This window comes from Puntigrus tetrazona, chromosome 23, assembly GCF_018831695.1.
Source record: "Puntigrus tetrazona isolate hp1 chromosome 23, ASM1883169v1, whole genome shotgun sequence".
NCBI classification, from domain to species: Eukaryota; Metazoa; Chordata; class Actinopteri; order Cypriniformes; family Cyprinidae; genus Puntigrus; species Puntigrus tetrazona.
In genome coordinates this window covers 18010812-18025215 of record NC_056721.1, presented here as the reverse complement: position 1 = coordinate 18025215, position 14404 = coordinate 18010812, and the positions used below count along the sequence as shown (strand labels likewise).

The following is a 14404-nucleotide window of genomic DNA, read 5'->3' as shown; positions in this document are numbered from 1 at the left end:
TGTTTGAGTTTTCTAATGTTTATAATGCATGTACGACATGCATAAATGATGGTATTAGATAATAAATCCATGGTACAAAGTCACCGATTACATGTAATCTGGATTGAGTAATCAATTAAGTATTTGTATCTTATATTACATTTAAAAATATTTATTATCAGACTAGTTACTTTTTAAAATTTTGCATTTGGTTTTTATTGAACTCATGAACCACAGAGTTGGAAACCGTGATGTACAATGATATTTAATGCACATTATGTTCTGACTAACAACGTGTTTTAGTATTGTTCATGTAGCAATACATTTATATTAGCGCTGTGTAAATATAAAACTAGATACCTCAGTCATTCACTAACTATGAAAATGGATTAGTATTTGCATGTGACATTTTTAATGCATATTTTTTTCATTTTAAGGCATACCATTTAGTGGGTGTAAATAATATGGTTATACTATGTATATAGTAACAAGAGGTTACTGACAAGAACTGAATCCGAATCACACACAAAGGACTGCTTTCTTTAACAGAATATTATTTATTCAAAATGTAAACACAACATGACTATCTCTGATTACACACCCCTCTAAAGGAAAGGATATCGATCAACAGTGTTCATGGAGGTGCTGAAAAAAGTATTACTGCTATTATCTGGGACATCAGAACACTTGAATTGGGGGAGACCAGAGTATACTGGTGCAAAGAGAGTATTAAATCCCGAAGAGTCCGAATGAGCAGCGACACGACCATTCTGACCCAAAAAGAGATGTTTCATGGTGCATGTAGGTCTCAGCAATCTAGTCTTAGATTTGATTTTGAATTATTTGCGCGACTCAAATACTTGTCCTAATGAGCACAACCAAAAGATCTTACAGTACAACAGGAAAGGTAAAAATTGAATGCATATTTGCCTGCCTATGTTTATAACAAATTAACTTGATATTTCAATTTATTAAGAATTATTGCATAAATCACAACCCTTGAAAATAAAAGAAGTGCTGTGTATCGTGAAAGCCAAGTAGTGCTGACAAACCTACATATTGCACAAAAACAATTTATAGTGTTACATGGCCTGGGAGGAAAAAAAAAAAAAAATCATATGCTTTACTTTTGGCCGATAGTGACCCCCTCTGAAAAAAAAAAGTTAATGTACACTTGGAGCGCTGCATCACAGACAAACAGGAGACAAATAAATCGTTTTACACCGCTTCTTTCGTGTCCTAACTGGTTGTTACGGTTGGCGTAGCGCAAGCGAGCACAAATGCATTTAAAAACAAATCTCCATTGGAAAAGCGTGTTTACAGTTGAGCCATTTCCATCAAATAAAATAGTCAGGGATCTTCGTCACAGCAATAAATGGCGCGACGCACTTCAGAAATGCATTTCATTCAGTTGTTGCTGTTTTTAAGGAATGATCAGACTTTTTTTTTCCCGCTTTTAATCCTCCGCGTAAAAACTCACCTATATGCACAGATTCTAAAATCTTAACAGTTTATTGAGAAATGTGAAAAACAACAAATGCTGATTCAGGCCCTTAAAAGAAAAGCCCGCTCTGATTAATTTCACGGTCACATGACGTTGGCTTCTTCTGGGAATTGGGTAAGGTAGAAAATTTGCTCGTTTTAAAATTTCCTTCGATGTTAATAAAGCCATCATTTCACGTGACCTTGACCTTTAAGCGGCCGTGTTACACAGGATCTGTTTGGCGCCACTGTGGAGGAAATCACCAAGCTCTCAATTTCGTTAACGGGACACTGCTTCATTTTATTTGGTTGTGAGAAAACCCTTTTGATTTCTCGCTACCTATTTTGGTCGTGAGAACAGCACCAGCCTGTCGTCTCTCCGGCGTTTCTCATTGGGAGATTCATTCCTGTGCGATGCTCCGAAGAACGTACTTGACCGTGTAGGCGAAAGCGGCGAAACCTACTATGACGAACAAATTAGCAAGCGCTCCGCCCAGGAGTCCATGATTTCGGTTGACCTGCTGGAGGTCGGGCGGGTGGGCTGCGCCGGGGGGCAGGTGCCCGTTCAGGGGCAGGTGCCCGTTTTGTGCGTGGTGAGCTTCTCCGTCCGGCACCACGTCAGGCAGGGGCAGAGCCTGTGAGCGGGACCTGAGCTCCTCCTGCATACGCTGCTTCTGCTTGATTTCCTGTTTAAAAGGGGGAGGGGGTTCAAACAGGTCAAGCATTGACACCTTCGATATTTTTTTAAAAGAACATGTTTACTGCTCGTGCATACATCTGTGAGGAAGTCTGGCGAGGTACTCACTTCAACAACGTCTGGAAACAGTTCACAAAAGACTTTGTCCTTGATGTTGAATGCGAGACTCTGGGAGGCCAACTGTCTTTTCTGCGCAGAACACATTACAAGCAAACACGCCATTCAGATTGATCCTGTGTACATACTCTGAATTCATACTAAAACAAAATACCTAAATACTGCTTCATCACCTTTCTGAATAATGTCCCAAATCTGGTATGCAACTGCCACTTTTAATAAATAAGCAATTCATTTCTGATCGATAAAATACATTTTCCGCTAGAAACACCACTAATATGCAACATGTGTCAAAATTATGAACACATAGTTAATTTATGCCTTGTATAATGAAGTATACTACCAAAAGCACACTGTCATTTAAAAAACCTGAAATTGTTCCGAAGTTTATTATTTTGAAATATTATTACATTTTAAAATAACTTTAATATTCGAAAGCATGTGAATTATAATTTACTCATTTGATGCAAAGGGGAAATCTCAGAAGCATTTACTTTTTATTGTCACATGATGCTTCAGAAATCATTGTAATATGCTGATTTTATTTGCAATTTTTATGGAATACATTTTCCTGGCATAAGAACAGCGCCTATTAAAAAAAAAAGAAAAAAAGCTATTTTAAATAATTAAATAATTTATTATTTTATAAATATAATTTATTTAATTATAGCTTTTTTTTTCTTTTCTTTTCTTTTTTTAAATAGGCGCTGTATTTATATAGGTATTAGTAAGGTTTTACAATAACATAAGCTCTAAAGAATTGTAAAGAATACACCCAATTGTATTGCAAATGCATCCTACAGCTTCATATTTTGTGCATAATTAATTACACACTTAGCATTTTGTTTAGATTTAGGAGCAGTTTAGATTTAGGAGCAGTGAAAACGTAAAGCATTTGGCTGATTTTAAATCAGTGCGACACTCACTGTGAAGTCTGACGTTTCGATACTGCCGAGAGTCGGGCCTTTTTCAACCATGAAGCTCAGGAGGCCGGTTAAGATGGTGGATACGGACCACGCGGGGTTCCACGTGTCAGGGTGAAAGTCTGTAATGGAAAGACACAACCTGAAAAAGAAAGGAAGCGATTCGTTACGCAGGAATTGTGAACAGTACTGTTGTGCGTTTGATACTTTTAAAGAAACGGGAGCAGATGCCGACTCGTCAATTCAGTGTTGCAAACATTCACAGTATAGTAACAACTACAAAGTAAGAGAATTGAGGCCAACCTTAGGTTACATGTAGCAACAGATGGACGTTCAAATGACAGATTTTAATTACACAGTAAACATTTCATAAAAGTCATGCCTAACGACGACCTTTAGCTGTAACTATGCTTTAAAGATTTATTCATTCACTTTTTAAACACCGTGCCAGCATCAAGGGAACTTTCATAGTCATAACCATGGTTGAAATAATGCTTTGTGCTTAAAAAAAGAAAGTGAAAGTCCTTGCTGCGTACCTTGTATTACATTTAAATCTGCCGTTGGGCGTGATCATGTATATGCTTGGGGGCTTGAACGGGAATTCCCGTGGGAAAATGAGTTTGCCATGATAGTAGCCACCTACGAAATACAAAAGACAAGTCAAAAAAACGAAGCACAAACTGCAAACATTTTTAAAAGGAAGCACTAATGTGAAAGCGGGAAATAACCTTCATATGGAGTTTTCTCAGGGCCACGTACTAGATAATGCCTGAAAGAGAAAGAGAGTCAGGGATTTGAGAGTATCTTATCATATAAAGGCCGTAATGCAGATTATTGTTTTGATGTTTTGGAGAGGTTTAAACTTATTACATTCAATACCTGTCAATGGGAAGTTAAGTTCTAAACAGAAGCACCGAAGTAGTTCATACAAATAGTGATTTTCAATATTAGCCCAAATCCTCACACAAAGTCTTTATTTAGCTTCAGAAGAATAGGGACGTGTTATCCGAGTCATTATAGACCACTTTCGTGGTGCTTTTGTAGCCTTGAGAGCTTGACAGCATTCTTTTCATTCACTTTCATTGAACGTATGCGGAGCGAACATTCAGGTAAACACAATATAAATCGTCACCTGCTAATTAGAAATTATAAAATGAACTATAAAAAGATAAAAAAAGGATTAGAAACATACTTCTGTTTGAAATAAAATAAAAAGAAGTCTCTCAGGCGCATTTATTAGCTAAAACTAAATATATTCTAATACTCCAATTTAGTACTTCAGTACAAAAATATTAATAATGGTCATTATACTTTGCAACAGTTCTCATTATTAGCATTTTTGCTGCTTATTATTTTTGTGAAAACCTTGATATATTCTTTGATGAATAAAAGGATGCATTTATTTGAAAAAGAAAAAATTGCAACATTATAAATACGTTTATTGACAGGTTCAGCCAATTTAATAAAACAAAACAAACAAACAAACAACAAAAAAAAAGGTAATGGATGGATCAGTTTCCACAAAAATATTAAGAAAATAATCTTAGATTTTTAAATATATTACAACTGATATCAGCTGTTTTAAATTGTAAAACTATTTCACATTTTTATTTTATTTTTCTATAAATAAATTCATCCTTTGTGCGTTTAAAAAAACGATTCTAAACTTTTTGGCTGGGAGTATAGGTTTGTGCGTGAACGTAATTAACAAAATAATATAATAAATGTTTTGAAGGAAATCAAATGTACCATTCCAAAATGTTGGAGGGCAGAGGTTCAGCACAGATATACGGGACTGGATCTTTCTTGATGCGCAGGTAATCCTGTTTTAACCGCTGTGTTGCTGTGGTTGGGGCCCTCTTGTTTAAGTTGTTGCTCATCTGTGAAATCACATGGCACCCTCAGTTACACAATAACATCTGAACAACACTTCCTACTGTTCAAAAATGTGACTGGTGAAACGCAGATGATGTGCAAGTACATATTAAAGCCTGAAATGCATCAACACAAATCAGACATTACTTGCTACAATGCGGTTATGATTATCAATAAGAAAGGTGCTTGACGTCTGTGTGCGATCACGAGCTGAGAGTACAGCAATCTTAAATTGTGTTCTCAATACAATACACCAAACTGTAGATTTGCTTACACAACGGCAGACATTTAAGCAAATGACCAGAACTGTTGTGCTATTTAAAACAACATGGTGGCATATGCTTACTGTGTGGTTAACGCCTTAATAGTCAGCAACGGTAGCCAAAATGAGAAAAATACGGATGTAAATAGAACTAAACAACAACGACACGAGTAAACGGAGCGCTTAAACGGAGACAAGGAGTGCGTTTCAAAACAGTGAGGTGTCCTTTGGGCGTCATGTACGCGTTATAACGTTTATAAGTTACATTACGATGACAACAGATGCTGCCTTGGTAGATAGTTTACCAGGTTTTAAAACACAGCCTGACACACTGAAAGGGGATTTTTAACGGTTCAGTCTCACCTCTTTCAACGCCCTCCACGGGATCGGCCACGGTCAAATTGGGGTGATATATCGATATCCCGTCTATTTCAGAGTGAATACGGCCTCGATAAACTTTCAAAAATAACAAAAATGTAGCTCTTCGGCTAAGGTGAAATTGTCATCTATCCCCCATGCCAATATGGCTGCCGCAACATCAGGAAGTGATGAGGCGAAAAGAAAAATAAAAGTTCTGAAAAGCGTTCGGCTGCCTTTCAAAATAAATGTCCGATATTAAAATGACGAAACTGGGCGAATTGCAATGGAATATTTTTTTTTCTTAAGTGTTTGAAATAAGTAAAGCATTCGTTCACCATTGTATGCAGCGTGTTGATGAAATATTCCTTCGTCAACATATAACAAACCCAAATCATAAATGTTTAAATTTATTTATATGAAACATTAATTATACATAATGTGTAACAGTGATTTTGGTCTAAAGAGCAGACCGAGTCATTCGTTTGGGAATCAGACCTGTGATAATGAGTCACTATAAAGAACCGACTCATCGGAGTCATTTGTTCGGGAATCAAACTGTACTTGTCGTCAGGCATGTTTATGATTCACAATAAAGAACCGACTCATTAGAGTCGTTCTGTAATCAAATTATGTGTGTGTGTGAAAGAACCAGCTAGTAAAAGTAATTGGTTCTGGGAACTGACAACCCTGTATATCTTTGATTCACTTTAAGAACCAATTCACAAGAATCTGTTATGTTTTTGATTCACTACAAATAGCTGGATTATTAGACTGATTCATTCGTCTGGGATAGTTTAAGGTGGAAATAAAGCAGTCAGTCAAGTTTTTTTTTTTTTTTTGAAAAACAACATTCACTTTAATTGAAAAAAATATAACAAAATATATATATATATATATATATATATATATATATATATATATATATATATATATATATATATATATATATATATATATAAAACAAATCACTGACTGTACTGCAAGATGGTTGCACCCTTGGTCCAACAGCTATAAAGAAAAGCTATAAAGATTCTTTTTTCTTTAAAATGGTTACATTAATCATGTTTGTTTTATATTTTTTCATTAAAATGTAAGGTAACTCTCAGTCCTTTTTGTCCGTCATTTAGTCTTCAGCAGAACTACATTAAATTGTGTGGATACGATTATTTTAATATACTGTAAAAAAAAAAAAAAAAAAAAGAAAAATAAATCTAATTTACATTTAATATCTTACTTGATGCTTCACATGTATAACCTAGCTTATCATGTAACAAAGTTGTCATTTTAATTTACAATTCTTTATGAACCCAAGAAAAAAAAAGCAGATTTTCTTTTTTAGATATTTATTTCCCACAACAAAAGGTCCACTCAATGTTTTTGCATTTTTAACAAAATACCACCATTTATGATATATTATCAATTTGCATCTAAAAAGACAATATACAATATCTTCATTTGAATTTGCAATGATTTATAGTGGCTGTACAGATAAAATATATAGACTACACCAGCATAGTCGATACAAAACAGTACATTCATCACTACAGCAACAGACAAAATCACTGCAGATTCTCCAAACACAACTTCCTTACAATTTCAACTGCTTTAAAAACAGAAAAAAATATCAGAGCTGGATATGTTTCATAATAGAGCATAATAGTGATGCTTGTAATAGTATTGAGATGAATGAAAAATGAGAAAGCACACATGCATGATTTTTTGATTATAACGTTTAACAGACATGAAACCATAAATTGCAGATGTTTTGACAATAATTAGTGCCACATTAAGTGCCTTTTACTGAAATGGCTAAAAGAGGGAGAATACAAATGAATAAAATCGACACAAAACACTGGGGTTAAGTCCAGCTGACCCCATAAAGATTCAAAAATAGCATTAAATTCATTGCAAACATTCAACACGACCATAATTATCGTTTAAAGTCTTTCGCACTCATCTTCATGATCACACTTATGATATCAGCTAGTCAAAGTGTCTTCTGCTCCAGCTTGACTGGTGTCCAAAGTTTAAATCTGAGCTTGATCTGTCACACTCTAGATTAAAAAAAACAAAACATATTGTAATTAATATATATAAAAAAAAAAAAAAAAAAATATATATATATATATATATTTTTTTTTACATTCATTTTAGAGATGCTACCTGAAAGAGTGACGGAAGTGAACACTCCTCCGTTTCAGCTTCTCGGGATTGTGGGATGCCATATGGGAAAACTCACGGAAAATGTCCAGGTACGTGGTGTCACCTAAAATGAGATCAAAAACAGTCAATGCGACCGTACATTTAACTCCTAAAATTCAGCTGTAATGTGAACGGGTGGTAAAAAAGTTGGTGAATAGTTTTCTTATGCTAGAAGCTTTATCAATTCAAAAGCAGGTCTCTGAATCCCAAAGTAAGGAGGTCCAGTCTATTACAATAACAGTGTTTTCAGAGAGGTTTAATGCACTTCAGAGATTTAGAGTTAGAATTTAAGGGACAGAAATGGCTCTATAAAGCAACCCTATGAAAATGAGCCTTCTTGTGCCGTATAGGGTCTTTGTACTGTCTGGGTTACCATGGTAACAGCTGAAACTTTCAAGGGGACAAAGAGTGGGTTTGAACACTTTGCTAAACTGTGTGAATTTCTCATGCTTGATTTACAATGAGGAGACTGTCCCTGTATTCCCAGGATGGGTACTCAAGCGTACTGACTAGTGTCTGCACAACAAGCATTGAAAGAAAGATACGTTAGAATTCTGACACATTCCTGTTTAAATAGAAGGTCTATTGAATTTGATAAACTTACAATCAAGGTTGTATTTTGAGATATTTTACAAAGTAAACTATTTTCAATTTTTTTTTTTTTTACCTAGATTTGATTACAGTTAAAGCAAATGAACTGACATCTTTTCAAATAAACATTAAAATACACAACATTTACTACTAATAATAGTAATAATAATATAATAATAATAATACATTGTATGCATAATAATATATTGTATGTAATATTTGAAGGACAGTAAGACATATATATATACAAATTAATACTTTTTAATACTTTTATCCAGCAAGGGTGCATGTGACACTTAAGACTGGAGTAATGATTCTGAAAATTCAGCTTTTTATCACACAAATAAATAAAATTTTAAAATATATCCAAATAGAAAACAACTATTTTAAATTGTAATAATATTTTATAATTTTAATGTAATAATAAATGTGTAAATAAATAAACTTTTGAACATTAGGTTATATACATATATATATATATATATATATATATATATATATATATATATATATATATATATTCTATATATACTCTATATATATATATATATATATATATATATATATATATATATATATATATATATATATATATATATATATATACAAAATGAATAATAATATTTTGAACGTAAAGTATCAGAATCTCTACAATCCCAAACACAACAAGAGAATTTGACGGTTAGAAGAAAATCTTCACATTAGATCTTAAAGGACAAACTGAATTTAATTACAGCAGCAAAATCAGTAAGTTGAGTTATTGCAGATGGTTATATAATACTGCACGCTAACTCAGCAAAGCACTACAGAGAAGAAAGAGGCAGGAGAAGTGAAGGCAAGCACAAGCAGTTAGTACTTCAGTCACGTTTCATTTATTGTCATGATTCTTTTCTGTTTAGGAGGAGAGAACAGATAAAAGGGCAGAAACGAAGAGCAAAAAGAAAAACAGACATTGCAGAGGTTCTAATTTACAGTTATACAATATTCAGAAATATTTTACAAATGACACCAAAATGAAAAGAAAAGCAGAAATATGAGAGCAAGCAATAAAAGAGGTTATGTGCTACAGCCACCACCTAGAACATATCTGATTATACAATATTATCTTTTTAAATATTGGTGCCCCTTTGGCTGCCTCGTTCACAAAAACTCCATTTATTTGTCACTTCAGAAGTCATACCGATTTGATATTCACACAAAAAAAAGTTCATGTTAAACAGAAAGTGCTACGATTTCATTGGCCAGCGAGAAAGAGACGACACGCCAACCAACGACCTTTCACCCCAAAAGTATCGGGGGAAAACATTACAGTACTCTAGCCTGGTCACAAACTACAGACAACACATTTATAGATGAATTTTCTCTCAACAAGTGCGGTTTTTGATTGGGATCTTTGGTTGGGATCTACAGTTAAAGACATCAGAATCAGCCTCAGCATAAGAACACGTCTCGTGAATATACTGTATTTATGACTCCCAGGAATTAATACAGCGTATATGACGTGTTATATCACGTGCTATGTATATCACGTGTTAACTTGCTTGTGTCATACGATATTTAATATGGGAGTTCATCCGTTATCCTTCAGTGTTGATGTAGTGTGACGTTGAGACTGTATTATCAGAATTAATTTACACGCACAGATTCATAAAAAAGCAGCAGGAAAACAAACAGTCCAGAGCAACGGCAATCAATGCACTGAAGATAACACAAACTGACAATTAAAAATAAAACTGAAATAGTGAAATAGTGTTATCAAATGATTAATCACAGCCTAAATGTTTTCGTTCACATAATACATGTGTGTACGCTGGGTATATTTATTATGTGTATTTAAATACAAACACTTGCATGTATATATTACATGCATACATATATATATGTATATATACACACACATGTAAATATTTTCAAATTATATACTGCATGTGTGTGCATATACATGATAACGTAATAAATATAAACAGTACACATAGAGATATTATGTAAACAAAAACTTATTTTGGATGCGATTAATCATTTGACATTTGACTAGTGTTAACGTACAGTTTTGGTTCTGGGTCAGTATGATTTGCTTTTAAAGAAATTAATACTTTTATTCAGCAAGGATGCATTAAATTGATCAGAGGTGACAGTAAAAGATAATAAAAGACAATAATGACAAGAAATCACCAAATCTGCATATTTGAATGATTTCTGAAGGATCATGTGACACTGAAGACCGCATTAATGATGCTGAAAATTAACCTTCGCATCACAGGTATAAATTACGTGTATAGTAAAATACAAATCAGTTACATTAAATTGTAATAATGTAATAATATTTAGCATTAATACTGCGTTTTACTGTATTTTTAAGCAAATAAATGCAGCCTTGATGAGCATAAGTGACTTTACGTTGCAAAACTATACTTTCACGAGTTCGCCCTTACGTATAATTAATCATAGTAACGGTAAAAGTAAGCGTGTTTGGCGAGCTGTCAGGAGAGGGCTCGGAACTAGGTGGACTACCGAGTCCAGAGTTTTTCCTCTTGTCCGTGAAAGCGGACAGGACTCGGTGTCCGACCCGATCCCTGAGTGCCCCCGAGAGGGGATAGTAGAACTAGGAGGAATGGAGATTGGGGTGGTGGAGGATGCTCGGAAACGAGATATCGAGGTAAGAAGCTTGTGCGAATTTATAGTAGGCTTCTCTTGCTCTGGTTGGATAATTGCGTGATTAGGAAACGAGAAGCCAGCGCGTTAATTATCAGTGCGTGCTCCTCGAAATTTGTTTATAGCTAAACATCATTTCACGAGTTCGCCCTTACGTATAATTAATCATAGTAACGGTAAAAGTAAGCGTGTTTGGCGAGCTGTCAGGAGAGGGCTCGAACTAGGTGGACTACCGAGTCCAGAGTTTTTCCTCTTGTCCGTGAAAGCGGACAGGACTCGGTGTCCGACCCGATCCCTGAGTGCCCCCCAAAAAGCCAATTAAGACAGCAGCCGAAAACACGTGTAAGCGGCCCCCCAAAAAAGCTACTGGCTTAGCTAGAAAGGAGGAAGAGCATGGATATGTTAGTTGAAATTGGAATGGTATTAGGATGATATTATGTAGGTGTAGGAGAGTGGGAATGAAAATGTTGTGAGCGCTCTAGCGGGAGTGGTCCACACGGCGGTGGGTGCAGTACTCTGCTAGAGCGGTCCACTGTATTAGCAGCATGTGTGAACGACCGTCTCCGGCGGGAGCTGTCCACGGCGGTGGGTGCAAAGCTCCGGCTTTTGTGGTCTGCTGCTAAAGGCAGTGGGTGCAAGTGAGCGTCTCTTACAGGAGCGGTCCACGGCGGTGGGTGCAGGGCTCCGGCTTCGAGCGGTCCACTGTAATAGCAGCATATGTGAACGACCGTCTCTGGCAGGAGCTGTCCACGGCGGTGGGTGCAGAGCTCCGGCTTTTGCGGTCTGCTGCTAAAAGCAGTGGGTGCATGTGAGCGTCTCTTGCGGGAGCGGTCCACGGCGGTGGGTGCTGTGCTCTCGCTTAGAGCGGTCCACTGTAATGGCAGCATGTGTGAACGACCGCCTCTGGCGGAGCTGTCCACGGCGGTGGGTGCAGAGCTCCGCTTTTTGCGGTCTGCTGCTAAAGCAGTGGGTGCGAATGTGAGCGTCTCTAGCGGGAGCGGTCCACGGCGGTGGGTGCAATGCTCCAGCTTAGAGCGGTCCACTGTAATAGCAGCATGTGTGAACGACCGCCGCTGGCGGAGCTGTCCACGGCGGTGGGTGCAAAGCTCCGACTTTTGCGGTCTGCTGCTAGAAGCAGTGGGTGCGAGTGAGCGTCTCTAGCGGAGCGGTCCACGGCGGTGGGTGCAATGCTCGCTTAGAGCAGTCCACTGTAATAGCAGCATGTGTGAACGACCGCCGCTGGCGGAGCTGTCCACGGCGGTGGGTGCAAAGCTCCGGCTTTTGCGGTCTGCTGCTAGAAGCAGTGGGTGCGAGTGTGCGTCTCTGGCGGAGCGGTCCACGGCGGTGGGTGCAATGCTCCTGCCTGTGTTGGCCACCGCGGTGGCAAGTTTTGTATACCATCATCTACGGGCGGAGCGGTCCACGGCGGTGGGTGCAATGCTCCTGCCTGTGTTGGCCACTGCGGTGGCGGGTTTTGTATACCATCATCCACGGCGGAGCGGTCCACGGCGGTGGGTGCAATGCTCCTGCCTGTGTTGGCCACCGCGGTGGCAGGTTTTGTATAATGTCATTTACAGTGGGAGCGGTCCACAGCGGTGGGTGCAATGCTCCTGCCTGTGTTGGCCAGCCACTGCGGTGGCGGGTTTGTATATTGTCGTGTACAGTGGGAGCGGTCCACGGCGGTGGGTGCAATGTCTCCTACCTGTGTGCTAGCCACCGCGTGGCGGGTTTGTATATTGTCGATACGGGCGGAGCGTCCACGGCGGTGGGTGCAATGCTCCTGCCTGTGTTGGCCGTGAGCGGTGGCGGGTTTGTATGTTGTCATGTACAGCGGAGCGGTCCACGGCGGTGGGTGCAATGCTCCTGCTTGCAGTCTGCTGCTGAAGGCAGTGGGTGCGTGTGAGCGTCTCTAGTGGGAGTGGTCCACGGCGGTGGGTGCAGTACTCCGGCAGAGCAGTCCACTGTAATAACAGCATGTGTGAACGACCGCCGCTGGCGGAGCTGTCCACGGCGGTGGGTGCAAAGCTCCGCTTTTGCGGTCTGCTGCTAAAAGCAGTGGGTGCGAGTGTGTGCGTCTCTAGCGGGAGCGGTCCACGGCGGTGGGTGCAGAGCTCCGGCTTAGAGCAGTCCACTGTAATAGCAGCATGTGTGAACGACCGCCGCTGGCGGAGCTGTCCACGGCGGTGGGTGCAAAGCTCCGACTTTTGCGGTCTGCTGCTAGAAGCAGTGGGTGCGAGTGTGCGTCTCTAGCGGAGCGGTCCACGGCGGTGGGTGCAGGGCTCGGCTTAGAGCAGTCCACTGTAATAGCAGCTTGTGTGAATGACCGTCTCTGGCGGAGCTGCCCACGGCGTGGGTGCAGAGCTCCGCTTTGCGGTCTGCTGCTAGAAGCAGTGGGTGCAAGTGTGCGTCTCTGGCGGGAGTGGACCACGGCGGTGGGTGCAATGCTCCTGCCTGCGCTGGCCACCGCGGTGGCGGGTTTGTATACCGTCATCCACGGGCGGAGCGGTCCACGGCGGTGGGTGCAATGCTCCTGCCTGTGTTGGCCACTGCGGTGGCGGGTTTGTATACCATCATCACGGCGCGGAGCGGTCCACAGCAGTGGGTGCAATGCTCCTGCCTGTGTTGGCCACCGCGGTGGCGGGTTTTGTATGTCGTCATCTACGGCGGAGCGGTCCACGGCGGTGGGTGCAATGCTCCTGCCTGTGTTGGCCACCGCGGTGGCAGGTTTTGTATACCGTCATCTACAGCGGGAGCAGTCCACGGCAGTGGGTGCAATGCTCCTGCCTGTGTTGGCCGCTGCGGTGGCGGGTTTGTATATTGACGTGTACAGCGGAGCGGTCCACGGCGGTGGGTGCAATGCTCCTGTCTGTGTTGGCCACTGTGGTGGCAGGTTTTGTGTGCTATTGTGCACGGCGGGAGCGTCCACGGCGGTGGGTGCAATGCTCCTGCCTGTGTTGGCCACCGCGGTGGCAGGTTTGTATACCATGATCTACAGCGGAGCGGTCCACGACGGTGGGTGCAATGCTCCAGCCTGTGTTGGCCACCGCGGTGGCAGGTTTTGTATACTGTCGTGAACAGCGGAGCGGTCCATGGCGGTGGGTGCAGTACTCTAGCTAGAGTGGTCCGCTGTTAAGGCGGTGGGAGTGTATTAGCATCTACGGGCGGAGCGGTCCACGGCGGTGGGTGCAGTGCTCCTGCTTGTGTTGGCCACTGTGGTGGCAGGTTTGTATAGGGTCATCTACGGCGGAGTGGTCCATGGCGGTG

The 14404-nt window shown here is 40.0% G+C and overlaps 2 protein-coding genes across 3 annotated transcripts in view; both read right to left on the bottom strand.

Moving 5' to 3' along the window:
• Nucleotides 1-516: 516 nt before the first annotated feature.
• ube2j2 (ubiquitin-conjugating enzyme E2, J2 (UBC6 homolog, yeast)) lies at nt 517-5885 on the bottom strand. Its single transcript, XM_043225322.1, has 7 exons — nt 5699-5885; nt 4948-5078; nt 3927-3967; nt 3735-3837; nt 3202-3340; nt 2267-2347; nt 517-2147 (listed from the first exon to the last, which is right to left on the bottom strand). The coding sequence occupies exons 2-7, from the start codon at nt 5076-5078 to the stop codon at nt 1863-1865; spliced, it is 780 nt and encodes a 259-aa protein (XP_043081257.1). The 5' UTR covers nt 5699-5885; the 3' UTR covers nt 517-1862.
• Nucleotides 5886-7029: 1144 nt separating this feature from the next.
• Nucleotides 7030-14404, bottom strand: part of acap3a (ArfGAP with coiled-coil, ankyrin repeat and PH domains 3a) — a 69781-nt gene continuing 62406 nt past the window's right edge. For both annotated transcript variants that reach the window (XM_043225272.1, XM_043225273.1), the window contains exons 25-26: nt 7859-7961; nt 7030-7749 (exon numbers count right to left, since the gene is read on the bottom strand). In XM_043225272.1, the coding sequence (XP_043081207.1) occupies nt 7743-7749; nt 7859-7961 (110 nt within the window). In that variant the 3' untranslated portion in view covers nt 7030-7742. The remainder of the gene's footprint in view (nt 7750-7858; nt 7962-14404) is intronic.